The 20,214-nt window shown below is 27.4% G+C and overlaps 2 protein-coding genes across 2 annotated transcripts; one reads left to right on the top strand and one right to left on the bottom strand.

Moving 5' to 3' along the window:
- Positions 1-4,768: 4,768 nt before the first annotated feature.
- On the bottom strand, positions 4,769-7,425 carry LOC132947087 (E3 SUMO-protein ligase PIAS3-like). The gene is given in 4 exon segments (XM_061017283.1): positions 4,769-4,943; positions 4,945-5,945; positions 6,012-6,348; positions 7,338-7,425. Coding segments are annotated over 3 exon segments (1,476 nt in total). The 5' UTR covers positions 6,346-6,348; positions 7,338-7,425; the 3' UTR covers positions 4,769-4,802.
- Positions 7,426-14,967: 7,542 nt separating this feature from the next.
- LOC132947354 (mini-chromosome maintenance complex-binding protein-like) lies at positions 14,968-18,589 on the top strand. The gene is made up of 12 exons (XM_061017626.1): positions 14,968-15,287; positions 15,442-15,618; positions 15,702-15,829; positions 16,068-16,140; positions 16,219-16,417; positions 16,508-16,628; positions 16,726-16,905; positions 17,232-17,341; positions 17,759-17,892; positions 17,956-18,126; positions 18,198-18,286; positions 18,359-18,589. The coding sequence occupies exons 1-12, from the start codon at positions 15,204-15,206 to the stop codon at positions 18,459-18,461; spliced, it is 1,569 nt and encodes a 522-aa protein (XP_060873609.1). The 5' UTR covers positions 14,968-15,203; the 3' UTR covers positions 18,462-18,589.
- The last annotated feature ends 1,625 nt before the right edge of the window (positions 18,590-20,214 follow it).

Here is a 20,214-nt window from a genome sequence, read left to right on the forward strand (position 1 = left end):
TTTAATGTATTATGCAAGCCTGGGCAAGTAAATGATAATTTTTAACTGAGTTAAGTTAAGTTGATAGAAAACATTTTATAAAGTTTAAAGTTAACAGTTAACCTATTTTTTTGTTTTAACTCAGTTACGTTAAAAGGAATATGAACATTTTCATTTGACTTATTTTTAAGTTAAAGTATTTATTTAAGTATTTATTTATTATTATTACAATATGCTCGTTTGCCACAGTATGGTATATCGTATATTTTTATATATACGATACACCTAAATGGCTATTGCTTTATGTATAATTAAGTTATTTTTCTTGAATTATTCTGGTTAATGAAACAATAAATAAATGTAACTATATTTCTAATTTCTTATTCTAGTAAATGGTTATGTAATATGCATAGGGTTCTAAATTTGAAATATTTCAATGAAATTATGAAAAATATTTTTTCTTCTTTTAAACGTGTTCGGTCATAGAGGATTAGAAACAATACATTGATTACACACTTAGAATTAAAGAAAAACATATTATTTTTGTTGATTTATTATTTCATATTCATATATTCTATATTATATAGTGTTGAATAATATGAAAAATATTAAAAATCCAGTCACAATTTTTTTTTTTTATAAACATTCAAAGTTCAAATATTGACAAAATACGTAAAATTCACAAAAATGTGCAAACTATTTTGAGTTAGAAATTCATAAACATTTTTCTTTTTAAATCTAAGATTTCAAAATATAATACAAGACTCCTCATAAGGTTGTCTAGCTTAATCAAAAAAAAAAAATTTTCTTCATGCAAATCAAATTAAATTGTAAAATGTAAAATATAACTACTTACAGACAACAAATATTATTTTAGTTAAACTAAAATATCTAACAATTATTCGACAGTTTGTCTAGCCATGAGCCACATTTATACAATAACATTATTCACTTTTTTCTCTAATAGATTTTTAAAAATTGTAACTATTATAAATTGTAATATAATATATCTAACTATATAAATGTGAAATGAAAATCTCTCTACAGGCTAAACTCTGGAACTATCTATCAGATCTTCTTGATTTTTAATTAAACGAAAGAGTATTTCACAAAGAAGGTTTATATGAAAGAAAATTTTAGGGAAATCCACCGGAAAAGTAGAAAATCTGGATGTCAAAAATACAACAGTGGCACCATCTGTCCAGAAAAAATAAACTAAATAATAAAATAAAAATTTAGTTTATTGTTGCAGATTAAATTAATAATAGTGTATAATATATTGGTGCTATTGGTTAATCAGGCATGTTTGTTGATTTGTATTACTATCTTTTGTTAATATAAACATACACATAAATTAATGTTTGTGGGTAGATTAGACCTCTGGGAAGAATATAGGCTAATTTTAAAAGGATTAAATTTGGTTTTTTTTATTCATGTGATTTTAGTACAGTTAGGTTAGGATAGGATTTTGTATTAATTGATTATATTAATCCACCGTAGGTGGTATTAAGTAAAATCGACAAACTTGGTTTAACTTTGGTACTTAAGAGTTAAATCATAGACTTACGTACAAATAGCACGGAGTTCGCGATCTACCGCAGGTACATTGTCTACCTGATAATGTACTGCTGCGAACCAGAATTTTTATTCCAGGCAACAGAAAAGTTGAGATAAATTTTGAATACCATACACCTAATATTAAATAACCAACTGAACAAAGTTTGAGTCATATAGAGTTGGTACATTTAACGGGCAACAAAATGCACAGGATCAGCTAGTATAATATAATAATAAGACTATATAAAATTGGCAATACTAAATTATGTATAAAGGCCGGAGATATAAAAATGTCAACCTTAAAAGTAAAAACTGACATATAATGTTATTTGTTCTTTGTTTAACATGCTTTACATAATACAATAGTCAATTATATGTTCACATATTTTTTACAGTACACCTCCTATATATTCTTTATATTTAAAAATTAAAAATTAAAATTACCGCCTACTAGGTATTTAAATTACATATATAATTTTTATACAAATTGGATTTTGTTTAGGTAATGCATTTTAGAAAATAATCAAGATTCATTTTTAGATTTAAGATTTCATATATTAATCAGTTTCACTGAAGAATACTGTGAGTGATACAAAATTAAAATTCATGAATATCATAATAACATTTTTCAAAATATAATAAATTATTAGTAATACTTCTTTTCAATCTTCACTGCTGAAGAATAGTCCTTTTAGGAGAAGATTCATTATAAAATAAGTTTTTTATTTCATCATTAAGAGACACACTGCTATGTAGTTCTTTTAATATGACTTCTTGTGTATTCCATTGTCCAGGTTGTTTATTATATTCCTATGAATACAAAATATATATATTAACTATTAAAAATATTGTGGTGGTATAATCATAAAATAAACATACCATAGCATATGTTTTTCCTTTCAATGAAGATAGATAAGGTTTTATCTTAAAAGATGATATCTTGTTTAAACCGGTAAGACAAATTCTACGAATCATTGTTGGTACCTAAAAAAATATCATTGTAATTATTACAATAAATTTGGCTAGCTATATGAATAATTATTTTTATTCAATATTAGCATTATTATATTTTATATTCACTTTGTTTAATGAAACATAGTTTAGCAATGCAAATATATTTTTAGATGGAATCATATAAGTTTTCCCAAAATCAATTAAGTTACATTCGACCATATTCGTATTTTTAAAATCTAAACTCGATACCCTAGCTCTATAAATCCCTTCGTTATTCATTGTAGAATATACTGTAACAAAATCGCCAGTCTTTACGGCTATTGGTTTGTAATGATTACCTATAAAAATAAATGATAGTATACACTATATAATATACGCATCAAAACAAGTTCAGTTTAATATTTACAAGAAGTTTATATAGGTACCTACTAAATACAACAACTTTTAAAAAAAGTACAATTTTTATTTTAAAATAAAGTATCTAAAATACGGTTCATAACCAATTTTAGATCTGAACAAAGTTGCACCAGTTTGGATTAATGTTTATGTAAAATATTACCATCTAATTACCTCAAAATTGCCAATATCAAAAAATTATCACAAATAAGCAAAATATTAAGTAGTACTATTTCTAAACCATTAGTTTTAGTTTTAACTGTTATAGCCCCTGATATTATGCAAAATCATAATATTATAATGTGACATTTCATTTATAATTAGTAATATTATTATTAGCAAAACCCACTCATGAGAAATCTGGTTTTAAATTTCCAATTCTTACCTATAAAAATTGAACATTTTATACATTTTTAACCAAAAAAATATTTGCAAATGTTCGAGATATTGACTAATTTCGTACATAATGTATCTTGATTTTTTCAAAATTCCTATTATAAAATCTCATAAGGAAACTTGTATTAATTGTTCAAGCTTTTAGACCCGTCGATAATTGTTTGGTCAATAATAGGAAATTTTTTTTCTTCAAAATTTCAAATGTTTATAAATAGGTCGAAAAGAGTCAAAATATTTTGAACATTTCAATATGTAGGTACTTACAGACAATTATAATATTTTATTATAATCTTTTGGTGAAAATTTAAAGTATCTGTTTTATTTAATTATTGAATTATTATTACAACAATATATAGAAAATCGTTTGAGGAGAAATTATTAATTAACGGTCGAATATCCATCGCAAATAAAAGAATTTCAAATGCTTAAACGAAATTAATGTGACTTTCTGGTAAACATTTCTTTTAACTTTTCTTGTTTGGACAGACAAACATTTTTTAATAAATGTTGGTCAAGTTTTAATTTTAGACGCCTATAAAAAAAATGTATTATGGATCTGTGTTCAACTGAAAGAATATTATTTAGACGATATATAAAAATAAAAATTTTTAAAGCTCTAAAAGAGTCAATATTTTTTGAATATCTTGTAAAAAAATGTTCTTGTACTATATAAAAATTTTATTCAAATATAAAGTTTTTACGGTTATTCATTTTTGAGTTACAACAGAAAAACTTAATTAATTTTGTAGATAACTGGTTTTGTGTAAAAATTACTTTAATTTGTTAATTTTCTTTTGTTTTTCATGACGCTTTTGAGAACCACTGGGAATTTCTTACTTTTGAGTTTTGACCCAAAAAGTACCAACTAGATTTACTTTCCTATCAGAAAAGAGGCTGAAGTAGAAATTTGAACCATTTGTACTGTCCTGATAGGTGATTGAAGACACAGAATAAAAATGAAATAGAAAAGAACGAATCGTTGTAAAATAAATTCAATCATGTGTGCTGGGGGACCCATCATCCTGCATTTCAGTTAATACTAATTGTTTTATCAATTTATATTTTTTAATTATTAAAAAAGGAAGATGTATGCTGCCAGACGGAAACATGTTGTTTGGGGTATTTTATCTTGAGATAGAATATAATATATTCTGCATGCCAATCATTACGTAAGTCGGTGGTCTCAAAAATATGGACCACAATAAATATTATAATTATATTAATTTAAAAAAAAATACTACGTATAATAAATGAAATAAATAAATGTTGTATACAACTATTTTGTTATTTTTGATTTAGTATTAAGATGAGTAAAAAAGTGTATTACTCTCGAACCTTTGACATATAATTGATATATGGGCCCGTTGGTAATTTGAGTTTGAGACCACTGACATAAGTAGTATTTTAAAGAGCGTGTATTGTCACTATATTTAATTAAAATTGTATTAAAATAATAAATAATTAAATACAATATAAAAAAGAAGGATATTATTATCTTAACATTTATTAAATATAACATTTTAAGAATTAATTTTATCTTGTATGTCTATTTCAATTACTACTCCTTGCTCAGAACTAGTAACAGCTTGTTGCCGCTGTACTTGAGCTTGTGGTTTTAAATCAACTACAGTAACTGGTTGTATAGCATTAGCAGCTGGCGCCCTCATTTTCATGTTTATCTTTTTCTTTTGGTGGTTCTTCTTCATTGTCACTTAATGTCAAATCGACAAAGCTTAAGTTTTCATTTTCTTGATGTTTGACAGTTTCAGTTTCAGGGTGTTCTACATTCATATCAAAGGATTTTTCTTCGTCGCTATCTAAATCCACAGAATCAATAGGTTTTAATTTTGCATCAGGAGTACTATTTGCGGTTTTCGTCTCTTTCTTTTCTTCATAAACTATCCATGTGCCATCAGCTAAAATTTCAATTTCCTTACTACTGTCTTTTAAATTTGGGCTAGACACAACATTCAAAAAATAGTTTTCTATTTGTATGTCATCATACAAACAGGGCTTATTGCATGTAGGGCACATCCAAGTAGGCTTTTTTTCGTTCATCAATATAAACGTGCAAGCATCAAAACATTGTAAATGATCACAATGGATAGATTTGGCAGGCATTTTCATTCTGATTTTACCCAATGGGCACACCAAGGAAAATCGATACGATGTGGTGGCCAAATCTGGATCCACATCTGCTAATTTTTTAATTATATAGTTTTTGGTCTGTTCTGAACTCCTACCTCCTTTATCTCGAAGTCTTTGTATCAAGGTTTCTGAAGTTAATCTTTTTACCAGATAAATAGACATAACGTAATTTTTTCCATCAGGAGTCCAATTGATACAGATCACGTTGGGAGTGACTGGAGAAAGTTTGACAAGTTGAGTGCAATTTATAGGTCTTGGAGATCGTCTGGATTCAGCTCCTGGCCGAGTATTAGGAGCAGTAGGTGGTAATGGACATGCTTTCGCACCAAACCGGATTTGTAGTCCAAGAGGCATAAAATCTGTTACCTCATTAGTCATAGGTTCCACTAACTGACTAATTCGAATCTGGAATTGATAAATATAATCATTTTTTCCTGGGGAAACATCACGATTCATGGCAACAAGATTGACATTCTCAAGTGACACAAAAAATTTTAATTGCGTTTCTTTCATATCTAAATAAATAAGACACTTATTATAAATATAATAAACTTAAGATAAATAATAAAATATATTGCTACCTCTAGGAACGTTCTGTAATGTGCACTTGTCAGTGCCAGCTAGAAAAGTCGGCTGAAGAACCTCGTCAATTACCTCATAAAATGGTAATTTTTTGAACTTGATTTGGGCTACAGTTTCAGGAGATGATAGATAATATAGTTCAGATATTTTTGCTACATATGCAGTTTGGTTAAAGCCAGTTGATCTAGTTCTTAATAATTCAAGTGCCTGATCTTTTAATTCAGGTTTTCGTCCTAAAGTATTTTGACCAAAAGCTCCCAATAATGTTTGTAAGTCTTTAATCCGGAATTTAGACAGCATATTTTCATAACATTCATAACGGTTGGTCATCATAGTCTTAAAAAAAAAAAAAATAATAATAATTTAATACATTTTTTTTTATTAAGTAAATGTATAGTTATAAATAGTTATAATTGCCACATAATAAAAATAAATATTTTTTATTATATTTAAAATGGAATATAGGGGCTCATATTTAGCTTTATTAATCTGCTGTTGCGCGAATAAAAAAATATATATTAGGTGGTGATTCGTTATTAAAGTACTTATCAATTCAGTAACTAGAAACCTTTTAAATGTAAAATTGAAAAATAGGATTTTCCTGATTAAATTAAAATCATAGTTATTACAAATGTCCCATAATCATCCAATATACATGGTTGAAAATTCAACGCCAAAATAAAAAATATATTGTAATAAGTAGGTAAATAAGAATGAATATAGTATAAATATATTTACACATCTAGTTATTAACAGTATTTTTGTGTTGTATTGTTGTTTTTTTAATAATTCAGTTTTCTATCCTTGGGAAGTATTTAGAAAAAATATACAAAAGATAATATGAAGACGATCATTAGTATAGCGAAAAGCGAACAGTGCAATCACAACAGCGTTAGGCCTATGCATAATGCTAACGCTTTATAGGCTTTAGACAGGCTTGTCTAAACTGGAATTAAATAAAATAAAACGACTTAGACTTTATGGTTATTAAATGTCTACTCGGAATTATAGTAATAATTGTCTCCAGCCGAGAAAAACACAATAGTATAAAGTATAGCCACACACCACACTCAGAGCCTATATATGAGATTCTCTAACACAGATAAACACACTGGTATGTTCTAAACTTGGTTCTGTGCATCTGCAGTGCTACGTCGTCTGCTTGTTGGTGTTGTCCATCATAAAACACAGATAGGTGTACGTCATAATTAAACATAAATATGGTGCTAACCAAGTATACCTAATTAATAATAGGAACATGCATGCAGTTTAGATTATACCAGTGTATTTAGCCATGTCGTCTAGCGCACACTACTTATACTCACTATGGTTCCAGATCCCAGTACTCCAGTCCGCTATAAGGTATTAAAGTCCAGCGAAGTGAACAAGTAAGGATGAAGAAAATTTTAAGACTATAAATTACACATTGGAAATTTAGAAATTCGTATGTGAATAAAATATATTTATATAGGTTATTGGCGATTGAAAGTGATAAGATGTAACAGGGACGTTGTGTATACAACAATAAGGACGCCATTGGTCCATGATCCGTGTTCGTGGCTGACGTGGCCGCGTGTGCAGCCGACGATGGCACGCCGGGTTCAATCTCCAAGAGCGGTATAAACCATATTATGTCAATCCATGGTTATATACGATTGGCGGCAATTTTGACTTGTTGCGTTCACTGATACTTATTTATCTCGTTTAATATAATAGGTTACGACAAAAGCTTATAATTTATAATTTATACATTTTGATACAGAAACACCAGGAAGGATGTACTATGTACAGTTCCCGTAAGTCCTGTACATCCATATAATCATTCATCAGTGTTGTTAAATATACTATTATGGCATGTTATAATTTATAAGTGGGTAGGTATACCTTGTTTTATGATAGTAGTGTTAAACATTGTTTGTTAGTGTGTGTATTTAGAGTTTGGTATACATAGTGATGTACCATAAATTATATTATACACATTTTAGATGGTATAAAATTTAAATTGGTTTTAAATTTAGGTATTTTTTAGTTGGGCACTAGGAACATAATAATAATAATGATGATACAAATAAAAATAATTACATTATTTATAAACCATAAACTTGGTTTGAGAATCTGTATAAATATTTAAATGCCTTTGTATAATTTTGGGATTTTTATCAATAAAAAATGTATCTAGATGAATTCATTTAGATGAGTAAGAAAATTATCTAAGATGAACGTTTAGATACCTTGTAACTATTTATCTAGATAAGATAAAAGATGAACAAATAATTATCTATATATTTATCTATATAAGTCCGAACACTGCTTACACTATACCAACATTTTCCTTCCTATGTTAACAACTTCGGACTGTCTAATTCGTGTCGTAATTCATGCCTACATTTACCAGTTATTTCCGGTAATTGGAAAATCATAATTTATATTATAATTCATTTCTCTACGGCTCAACGCCACTATGGCACCTATGGCCTACCTATTTAAACATTTTAGTTAGGTAACTAATTATATCCGTCGACTTGGCAAGTGGTAAATAAAAAGGTATCTACCTAATTAATTTCCCGTTGTCTTATTTCGTGTAGATTCTTAAGGAAATGTAACTACCTATACATTAGTTATCTGAGGGGTTGGCGTATAACATAAATTGCGGATTCGTGTTAGGGATGTATATTTAAATATTTTATTATAAATAACATAAATCATTTTTTTTTTTTTTACATTTTATTAGGCTTGAAATTTTTTTGTGGGTTCAGACTTCAAAAGTTGTGTATTTTTTAGATTACTAAAAACCCGTATTAACTAATATTAACCCGAATAATAACGGTTATCAAAACCCGAACAATTTTTTGAATTTTTTATCCTGGTGTTTGAACTCCCGAATACATCTAGCACCCGAAACCCGAATAAATGATTCGGGTGCTAAGCCCTGGATAGTATGTTCAAAACCAAACCAAATAAACTGTCAATTTTTTTAGATTTAACTATCTTTGCTGATCATTATGTTTTTTGCAATAAATCAAATTTATCAAAAAAAGACAATATTTCCTTAAACAATAAAATTAAATGTCTAAGTAATTTACAATGTCCAATATATTAATATGCGTTAGACGTTACTTTTTTTTATCCAAATGTATTAATTTAATCTATATTGTATTTTTATATACAATATTATAAATTATGTTAACTAAACAATTATAAATATGACGTGTTTACATTAAAAACCTAAAAACTGTATAATAATATGTGTTTTTTATCTAGATACATTTTCATCCATTTTTTTTTTACAAATTTAAGTTGCAATACGTATTAGGTATACCTCTATACGAAATGAAGTTTCGTAAATAATAGTCAACGCAAATAATGTATTCCCCTACAGTACCACAGGCTAATGACCTAGTAGTCGAAGCCTTAACCCCCCCCCCCAAAAAAAAAAGTATTCTAGACATTATTTACACGCAGTCGCGGTGCATACTTTTATTTGCCAGGGCGACAAGAAAAGTTCAGCTGCTCAACCTACATATAACAAGATTATACCCTTTGCCCAACACACCTATTTGATGGATTTCATGCTGGATATATTTTAAAAACTAATATATTTACATCTAATCTTTGAAAATGTTATACAAGATTGCATTTGTGTTTTCCTAAATCGTTGCAACAGTTTTGACTGGTCCAACAGTTGGTCAAACAGTGCTTATACCTCGCATACCAATGATTCCAAATGATTTAACTTTTAGTTTTAAAAGAATTCAATTTCCAGTTAAGTTATCTTTTGCCGTGACAATTAATAAACCACAGGGGCAAACATTTAAATACGTAGGAATCGGTTTACGTCAAGACCAACTATATGTCGCGTTGTCAAGATCGGGTTGCGGAGAAAATCAGTATGTTCTACTGCCACAAGAAAATAAAACTAAAAATATAATTTACGCAGAAGTACTTTAAAATATATTCTTTTAAAAACTTCTTAATCGCGATCATAATAACAGAAATTGACGTGGACGAAGTCGCGGGCAACAGCTATACTTATTATATAATTGAAGATAATAATATAATTTACTAATTGTTTTTATTAATTTACCATGTAATGATTCAAAAACTTTTTAAAAAAATTGTTTTTTTTATTCGGTGATAAAAATAAATGAGAATTTATTGTTTAATATAGATAATTTCAACTCGCATACGAATTACGAAGGTATGTATCGTTACTGGTTGGCGGGCAACGTCGAGTAATTCATTATATAAAATAAAACATAATAATATTATAGTTGGCACTTTTAGTTGGGCTCGCTATGGTTATTATTTAAGGGGCAACATTAGGCAATTTATAATCTTGTCATAGCCGCCAGGGATCTATGTGTTAGTTGTAAATGATTATTAGTGTGAGTGAAATTAAGTGCGGGTATTCTCTATCGTACACGCATGCACATGTCAATAACTCGATAACCATATAAATTTCACTACACGAATTGTACAAAAACATACATTTGTTTTGACAAAATTAAAGTTAGTTAACGTTGTCTGGTTTTTATACTGAATAAATATTTGAATTCAGCAGAAAAGTGTCTGTAGATCGTACGAAACATTTTCCGTTTTTAATATTAATTATGATTATTTTCAAGTTTTAAATTACAGTTTACAATAATATAAAATTTAGTTTTTACAAAGTGCTTCGTAGGATCTATAGATAATTTTCCGGTGAGTTCAACCTACATATAACAAGATTATACCCTTTGCCCAACACACCTATTTGATGGATTTCATGCTGGATATATTTTAAAAACTAATATATTTACATCTAATCTTTGAAAATGTTATACAAGATTGCATTTGAGTTTTCCTAAATTAAATAAAAAAAAAGTTTACTGAAAAGTTAATATAATTTTTTACGATCTTTTAAATCTACCACCCGTAAATTAACAAATTCTCATTCGATATTCTTATTTTGTTGTTATACAAAAACTATTAAACGTACTTGAAATTGTCTTCAGCTGTTTATTTTATCATTTTCTAAGAATGACAAAATATTCAAAATATCCTTATTCGTTTTGAGATATTTAGAGACATTTGACATTTTTTGGTGTTTTCTTCTATATATTTCAATAATATTTGATTCGTTGGATCTAATAAATTGAAAATTGTATTTGTGAACGATTAATTTATATGTGAACGTAATTTGGTATTTTGTACAGCCTACGAAATTTAGATCTACAAATCTCTGGCCATGTGGATGTAAGTTAACTTTAGTCAATCATGCCAACGGACCTGATAACGCGATAAGACTTCTGATAACTGATTTGAATTTGTTAATATATATCTAATTAATATCGATCAGGCTACTTTTTTAAAACTTTGTACCTGAATTCCCATACATTTTGTTTGAATATTTAAAATTTACGAAATTGTATATGTTGATTATTAGAAAATTAAATTGAATATCTTAAAAGTACCAATCTCAAGGGTGGCATGAACAAATAGGGCCCGGGCATCGAAATCCCAACCATACATAATATGGTATTAACATGGATCTAGTTGTCTCGGCATCTATTTGTCTTCCATTGATCAAAATGTCTCACTAGTAACTAGTAACCAGGTTAGGTAAATAAAAATGTATTTTATCATTATCAACATTTATAAATTATAACTTAATAATTTGTATACTTTTTAAACAAGATGATCGTCATCTAGGAGAATTTAGGTCTTTAGTAAGAGATTAATTGTTTAATGACTAAAAAAAATGTCTAAGCTTCAAAGAGTAATTATTTATTGTTTCTTCATAATAATAATAATGTAAAATGTAATAATGCACGAGAAAAAAAATTTTAATTTATTAATAAGATAACTGGCATTGGCTTTCTGCTAGTTTTAAGGATTCTAGTATATAATTAGAAAATATAATTAGAAACAGCTGCTCGTACACTTATTGTAAACTATTTACTGTTTGTAATTATTGACCGATATTTGTTCTTTAAGTATTTCATACTCGAAAATGTTGACTCGCATAACCAAGTTGAACCAAAAAATGAAGTTATATGAAGGGCAATGTTTCGTAGATTTGGGTATTTTTGAGTAATTGCGTGTTTCCAAAATTCCGAGGTAATCTTAAGTAAATAAATTCGGAATCTAAAAACGAAAAATATACGGAACATACAATACGTGTTGCACACTTGTGTTACGTCCCAACCGACGCCGATATATACATCAACGCAGAAATGAAATACGTGATGTACTAGGTATGATGAATGTTTATTAACGTAGTACAAAATTACAATGTTATAATATATGGTGTAAAAGAGTGGTGTTACGACTCTTTAAGATAGAATTTAAACTGTGAGTGGTGTTCCGACCTGACTCTGAATGTCCCTAACCGTCTGAAGAGCTCTTGTCCTGGGCTTCTATATATATGATTGTGTCCTTTGGAGTGGGTGGTTGTAGTAGTGGCTAAGCTCGGTCATGAGACAGAGTTCGGGTCTCGTATTTGGTATGCTGGTCGACTCGTATCCTGCGTATGGGTGTTGGCTTTCCAGGAAAGATACGTGTGACGACACCTTCTATAGATTAATTGTTTTCTCTACGCTTTTGCAACGACCTCAGTATGTTATACTATACTAATTGCCTTATTAGTTATAGTGTCAAATATTATTAGAGACGTGCGGCGCGCTGTACATAGTTAATTATATGACTACTTAATACGTGGGTACGTAATACTTGCACGTGATGACTAATTAACAGTCGAGTCATAACTGACAATAATTTTGACTATCACGATTGACCGATAATGGTAAATTCCTAAATTACAATATAGCAATCCACATTATCCAATTATTTATTACGCAAACGACCGATACTGGTAAAATTAATTTTTATAATAAACGACTGGTTGGCGACCCCTGGTCGTAGCATTTTTTAAGGAGTAATATTTAGGCAATTAATTTGACACGTACATTTGGGGTGTGTCAATGTGTGAGTAGTAAATTAACATACTGTGTGTAATCCATTATGGTTTATAAGTATCGTATGTGCATGCACATGTTAAATCGTCACGGAAAATTTTAATATTTTTGTTTGTATGCGACTATAAAAATAACTAAAAGGAATCTTGTATTATATAAAAATTTTTAAGAATTTCTAACTCAAAATAATTTGCTAATTTTTGTGATTTTTCCGTATTTTATTTAATTATTTATTTATTATTGAATACGGGACGAGCCCAATTACATTGTATAGTATACAAATAACTAAAAGAAAGTTACACAAATAACAAAAATTACAAATATGAAATATAAAGAACGAACAGACAATAATTTAATGCTAAGTACTAAGGAAAAGTGAGTCCTCATTCGCCAGTTTCATCATACGGACAATGGGACGATTTGTTAGATAGATACAGTGATAGATCACATATTAATGTGAATAAAGTAATTTATATATAACCTATTTACGAGGAGCCTTGTTTAAAATTTTCAATCCTTAGCTATAGAAGTTGAACATTTTATAAATTTTTAACTACAAAATAATTATTAAATTTGAAATGTGATATATTTTGTCTAAATTTGAACTTTAAATGATTATAAAAAAATTGTGCATATATATTTTTAATATTTTTCAATATCTATTGTACCAATATATCAGGAGTTTTGCATTAAATTTTCACGCTTTTTTACCCAACAAATGCAATTTTATTGATATTTATTAAAAAAAAAACAAATTAAAAACTGACAATGTCCGTAAAAAATTTAAAAAGAGTCATAATATTTTCAAAATTGTACGGTGTATAGAAAATGATAGTATAAACATTCAGTAAAAGTTTCATGCATCTACAGATATTCGTTTTTGAATAACAGCAAAATAACAAAACCGCTACATAAAAAATCGAGTTTATATCATCCAATATTGAAAAAATATGAACTTCAAACGCTCATAAAAATAAATTTGATTTGTTTGTAGACATTTTTTTTTTTTGATTAAGGTTAGGAATGATGAATCTTGTATTATGTTTTGAAATATAAGATTTAAAAAAAAAAATTTTTATGAATTCTCAACTCAAAATAATTTACTAATTTTCGTGATTTTTTCGTATTTTGTCAAAATTTGAACAAAACTGTGACTAAGGATTTTTAATATTTTTCAAATGTCATTGTAACAATCTAGTAGGAGCCTTGAATTAAATTTTCAAGCTTTTTTACCAAACAAATAAAGTTTTATTGACATCCTTAGAAAAAAAGACTGATATTTGTAGAAAAAAAAACTAAAAAAAATGGAAACAGAAAATGTCCGTAAACAGCCCATAATAAGTCAAAATATTTGGAAAATGTTATGGTCTATAGCAAATGATAATATAAACATACAGTTAAAATTGCATATATGTATGGTTATTTGTTTTAGAATTACAACAAAAACCGAAATCAAATTTATCGAGAACCGACTTAGCGTAAAAATTCCCGGTTTTTTTTTTTTCCTTTTCTCGGCGCTTTTGAAAATTATTGGGAATTTTAAATTTTGACCTCCCAAATGCATAAACTAGATTCACTTTGCCATCGAACAAGATACAATCTAGTATCTACTCTCTAGGTAAGATTGATACTAATTACTAACTGTGTATTAACATTGATTATAAATACTTATTATTTATATTTTATATTATAGACGTTTGTGTAATGAAGACAATAGAGTGATATGAGACATTTGAATTTTTTTCTGTCAAAAAGTGTAACTATTTGACTATTCGAATGTAAAATTATAAAAATAGATAGGTCATAAATGCAAAGGTGATAGAACTGTTTTCTAATACCATCCACGCTATCTATCTAGTATCAAGTCTCTCATGACCACGATGTTGATTATCTATATCGTTGAGATAAACAAATAAAAGTGGGAGAAAAGTTTAAATTGATAGCATATTGCATTCATTTTGTGAGTGATGCCCGCGTTGCCACTCGCTGGCTACGCTGCGCTCGGAAAAAAAAAACGAAAATATCCCCCGACCTGTTGTGCAACACCACCACAAGTTGGTCACTGGTTAACCGCCGTAGGTTAACATTCTTATAATTTTTGGAAAAGTGCTTATCACTCCTTCACAGTTGTCTATAACTTGATCGTTCACTAATTTATCGGTTTTAGTTTTTTAACCTATTACAATTATTGTATTATTATTATTGCATCTCACCCAGTTATAAACAGTTACTATTATGGATACGTGGACTGCTGATATTTGGAACGGTTATGAAGAGGAATGCAAAAGAATTCTGAATGAACCAGGAAATTGGGAGAAGGTAATGGAAATTGATTGTTTGTCGATCTGTAAAATATGAGTACCTGCATTTATTAATGGTCCGCTTATAATCATTATGCTACTTTTACTTTACTTATGTTTAACACACATTTATTTTATTGCAAAAATCTTATGAAATTCATTTTAATTGTTAGGTACCTTTATTATTTGATGATAAAATAGCTCTTGGAACCTTTGTACGATTTAAAGGAATGATACAAGATATGTTAAATCCAGAATATTATAGTAGCAGTTTTAAAATTATCAATTCTGAGAATGATGAATTTACTTTGCGTCAAGCAAAATATCATAGCAGTACTCAAAATCTCAAAGTAAGAATAATGATTAACAAAAAAAAAAAAAAAAAAATGAATTATATTTGTTATAACATTTATAAAATTTATTCATTTTTTAGCCTGGAGAAGAAGTTGTATTTGGAGATACATTGATGGAACGGAAAATTGTTGCCTGTATTCCAATTCCAGGATTGAATGAATGGGCCAAAGACGTAAAAAATACAAACCAAAATGCGGAAGCTCAACTGTATGTTAATTATTAAATACTAGGTATAATCTGTTTTAAGAAAGAAAGGTACTGTATCGTGTGTGTAGACTAAGGGCCACTAACTGCCTACCAGGCTGTTGAAGTGTTGTACGCACTCTATTATTACTGACGTATCACCTGTTTTCGTCAAGACATGTTACCTTTCTTTCGTGAGACAGAATATACTTACAAAATTATTTATATTAAATTATTATTAAAATATAACATATTGATTTAGAGAAGAAAATATAAATAAACGCATTCGTCTTGATCCAGCATGTCAAAAATACTCTAAGGAAATATTTATTTTTGTAAGTATTAATTTGGTTGTTTTGTCATACATTTTATCATTATGATATTATTATTAACTTAAACATTTAAACATCTAGGTATACCCTGAAGATATTAATACCAATGAATTAATGCTAAACCAAATTGTAGAAGTTGTAGGATTTCTTGACCGACGTACAATTCAAGAGGACAATGGAGATTTAGAAGAACAATCTTCAATAGCTAAAGAAACGAATTGTATTCATGCAGTTCAATGGAAACTACTAACAAATTTAATTCCAGATAATGAAGAAACGTGTAAGTTAAATGTTTTGTTTACATATTTAAATTACGAAATTTGTGTGTGTAATTAATAATTATTATAATGTTAATACATTTATAAAACAGATAAATCTATCTGGAATGATGCACCAAACATTCACGCAGAGCTAAAATTTGTATTAACTCAAGCATCATTAGGAGACTCTTTAGTGGCTGACTATTTATTATTTTATCTTGTATCTACCATGTATGTATAATTGATGTTAAATACTACAAAATGTTTCCATTTGATTTTCACGTGTGCAATGTTAATATTTATATATATTTATTCAATATTTTTATAGTTATAATAGGCAAGAAAATTTGGTTCCTGGAAAATTGGCATTAAACATTCGTGGTATTCCTCATAGTATTGGACAAAGGTACACAAAACATTTGTACTCACTTATATCTTTTTTGGTAGTAAAAAGTGAGTATTTACCAATTCAAATACACACTATGAACAACATGGAAATAATTCCAAGGTAATATATATTTTATTACCTACCCATACAAAATATTAAGAAAATTTAAAAATATATTTATGCATATTATGTACTTCCAAACTTACTTGACATTATATTATTGATACTTACTATGATACTAATAAATAATATAGTTATATTGAGTATTTTTCATTAGTCAATCGCTAGAGCTTCTATTAATTACTTCAAAGTTAGCATGTATTTTGTAATTCAGTAGTTCTCAGCCAGTGTTCACTGAATATACTATTTAAACAATTTTTCTTAATCTCCCATTGATGAATAAGTTATAAAATGCTAAAGATAATAAAAATTGTATTTTGTTTCAGAAAATGCTATACTTCCAATAGACTGCAGAATGGATTTTTACAATTGTCAGATAGGACACATTTGGTCTTGGATGAAACAGATTTACAGCCGGGAAATTTGAATAGTCAAGGTATTTCAATATGTTTGTATATATATATTATTTTACCTCAATAATAACAGAATATTTTTTTACGAATAAAAACATTTTTTTGTGGATTTATGCAACTAAAGTAAGAAACATTATAATATATTTTAGTGTAGAATAAAAATTGACTAAACTTACATATTCAATTTTAAATAAAAAGAAAGCATTTAGCAACTACTTAGTATTGGTACATTTGGTGGGGGGGTTAAAAGTATTTCACTTAGTCATTAGAAGACAAACATTTTTTTTTACGGAAACATTATCAAAATATCTTAGGTCCTAAGATTTTGTCACATATTTAGTCCCTAATAAACTATCTATATAAGTATTAGTATACAATAATTAATATTACTGTTTGTATGTTTTCACTTTTAATAAATTATTGATCATGATTTTTCTTAGGAATGCTAAATCTTGAAGCTCTAAAAAATATAATTTCCAACCAAAAAATGAAGTATGATTTCACTCATTATATGATGGACTATGAAACCCAAATACCAACACTGACATTATCTATCGGAAAATCTCTTCTACCTGTAACTTAATTAGTTAGTTATAGTTTTGAAATGTATAATTCATAACAATATATATAATTTCAGTGCGATATTGATATTGTACTGAAACCAGACCCATCTTGTTGTGATGTCGAAGAGACAATGAAATCAGTACATGACTACTTAAAAATGCAGTTACCTCTTTTGGACAAATTGAGAAAATATATTGCAATAATTTCAACATTTCCTTTTAAATATGAACAGGATATTTTACAAGTAAGTCACCAAATATTAAGTTATTGTGAATTAATAATATAATTCATTAACCACTTTTATTTTTTATTTAGGTGGTTAAAAATGATTTTGTAGAGATGCTAATAGTTGATCCCAATAATGTTTCTAGTGATGACTTGAATATTTTTTTGATGCTTTCAAAGTAAGTTTTGAAACTTCTAACTTATATTTTGATAGTTGATGTTTGCTTACTTTCAATTATATTATTTTATAGATTAATTGCCTTATGTTCTGGAAAGTATGAATTTGATAATGCAATTTGGGAAAGCGTAAAATCATTAGAAAATCAACGCAAATTAAGAAATAAAGAACATTGAACGTATAAATAAGTATTGAAATACTTAAATGTTTAATATATTCAGGTCTAAAAACACAACGGGTTAACATTTTTAAATATTCAATCTAATGATTTGTTTTATATAAACATATACACATCATAAATAATATACCGATAAATACATTATTTATAATTATTACAATAAAAAATAATTCATAAAAATATGGATTGAATGATCAAAAATGTATTTTTATTATTTCAAGTTTTTGGAACGGATATGTAAGACTTCTCGATTCTTTTCACAATTTATTTCCAGAAACATATTTTAGTTCTCTATAAATCTTATTGTGTTGATACCAGCATATTTATATTTCTTATGTTAGAACAATAGAACCCTATTTCCTGTTTTTCCCTTTCAATCATGCTTTCTAATGATTTTATGATACAACTCTTGGTTTAGATTTTATAAAAAACTTTTGTGTTCTCCTTTTTTATTTTTATGAATAAATAATTAGTAAAGTAACCTGATTTGATATAATATCATTAACAATATAGAAGTTGTGTTTATAACTAATTTAAAATTCCTTCCTATAATCGATATTAGTTATAGGAAGAACATCAGGAATCCATTCGATAATAAATGGTATTGGTACTTGTCGAAGTTCATTGACAATACGTTCAAAACAAAAAGCTCCTTAAATTGTTTTTGAATATTTTTATTTTAATAAATAATTATAATATGGAAGTACCTACGATAAATATAAAATATATTTATAAGTGATTATACGAAAACTTCATAAATAGCCTATAGTAAGTTGATTGTGATTTTATAAAACTGGTACTGTATAGGTGCCAATGCATATTTTATTTTAAATTTGAAAGTGTGTTGATTCAGTCATGGAAATATATTATGTTATAAATTTATAATTCTTTGTTGATTTTCATAACGGCTATGTACCATGCCTCCGTGTTATTATTTGCTAACAACATATATACAAATTATAATATTAAATATTAATTATACTAAACAAATATAATTTATTTATATAGGTTGGGGCTTTATATAAATATTTAATGTATTATGCAAGCCTGGGCAAGTAAATGATAATTTTTAACTGAGTTAAGTTAAGTTGATAGAAAACATTTTATAAAGTTTAAAGTTAACAGTTAACCTATTTTTTTGTTTTAACTCAGTTACGTTAAAAGGAATATGAACATTTTCATTTGACTTATTTTTAAGTTAAAGTATTTATTTAAGTATTTATTTATTATTATTACAATATGCTCGTTTGCCACAGTATGGTATATCGTATATTTTTATATATACGATACACCTAAATGGCTATTGCTTTATGTATAATTAAGTTATTTTTCTTGAATTATTCTGGTTAATGAAACAATAAATAAATGTAACTATATTTCTAATTTCTTATTCTAGTAAATGGTTATGTAATATGCATAGGGTTCTAAATTTGAAATATTTCAATGAAATTATGAAAAATATTTTTTCTTCTTTTAAACGTGTTCGGTCATAGAGGATTAGAAACAATACATTGATTACACACTTAGAATTAAAGAAAAACATATTATTTTTGTTGATTTATTATTTCATATTCATATATTCTATATTATATAGTGCTGAAAAATATTCCTGGCATTATTTTTAGGATAAAAACATTTTTTACATGAGTCTTAAAATATTGTTGTATATCACTGTTCCAAAAGATATAGGTTTGAAATAAAGTTGAAGTCGATTCCAACAATGAATGAAATAATAGTGTATTTTTAGTAAT

The sequence above is a fragment of the Metopolophium dirhodum genome, chromosome 6, assembly GCF_019925205.1.
Source record: "Metopolophium dirhodum isolate CAU chromosome 6, ASM1992520v1, whole genome shotgun sequence".
In the NCBI taxonomy this organism is placed as follows: Eukaryota; Metazoa; Arthropoda; class Insecta; order Hemiptera; family Aphididae; genus Metopolophium; species Metopolophium dirhodum.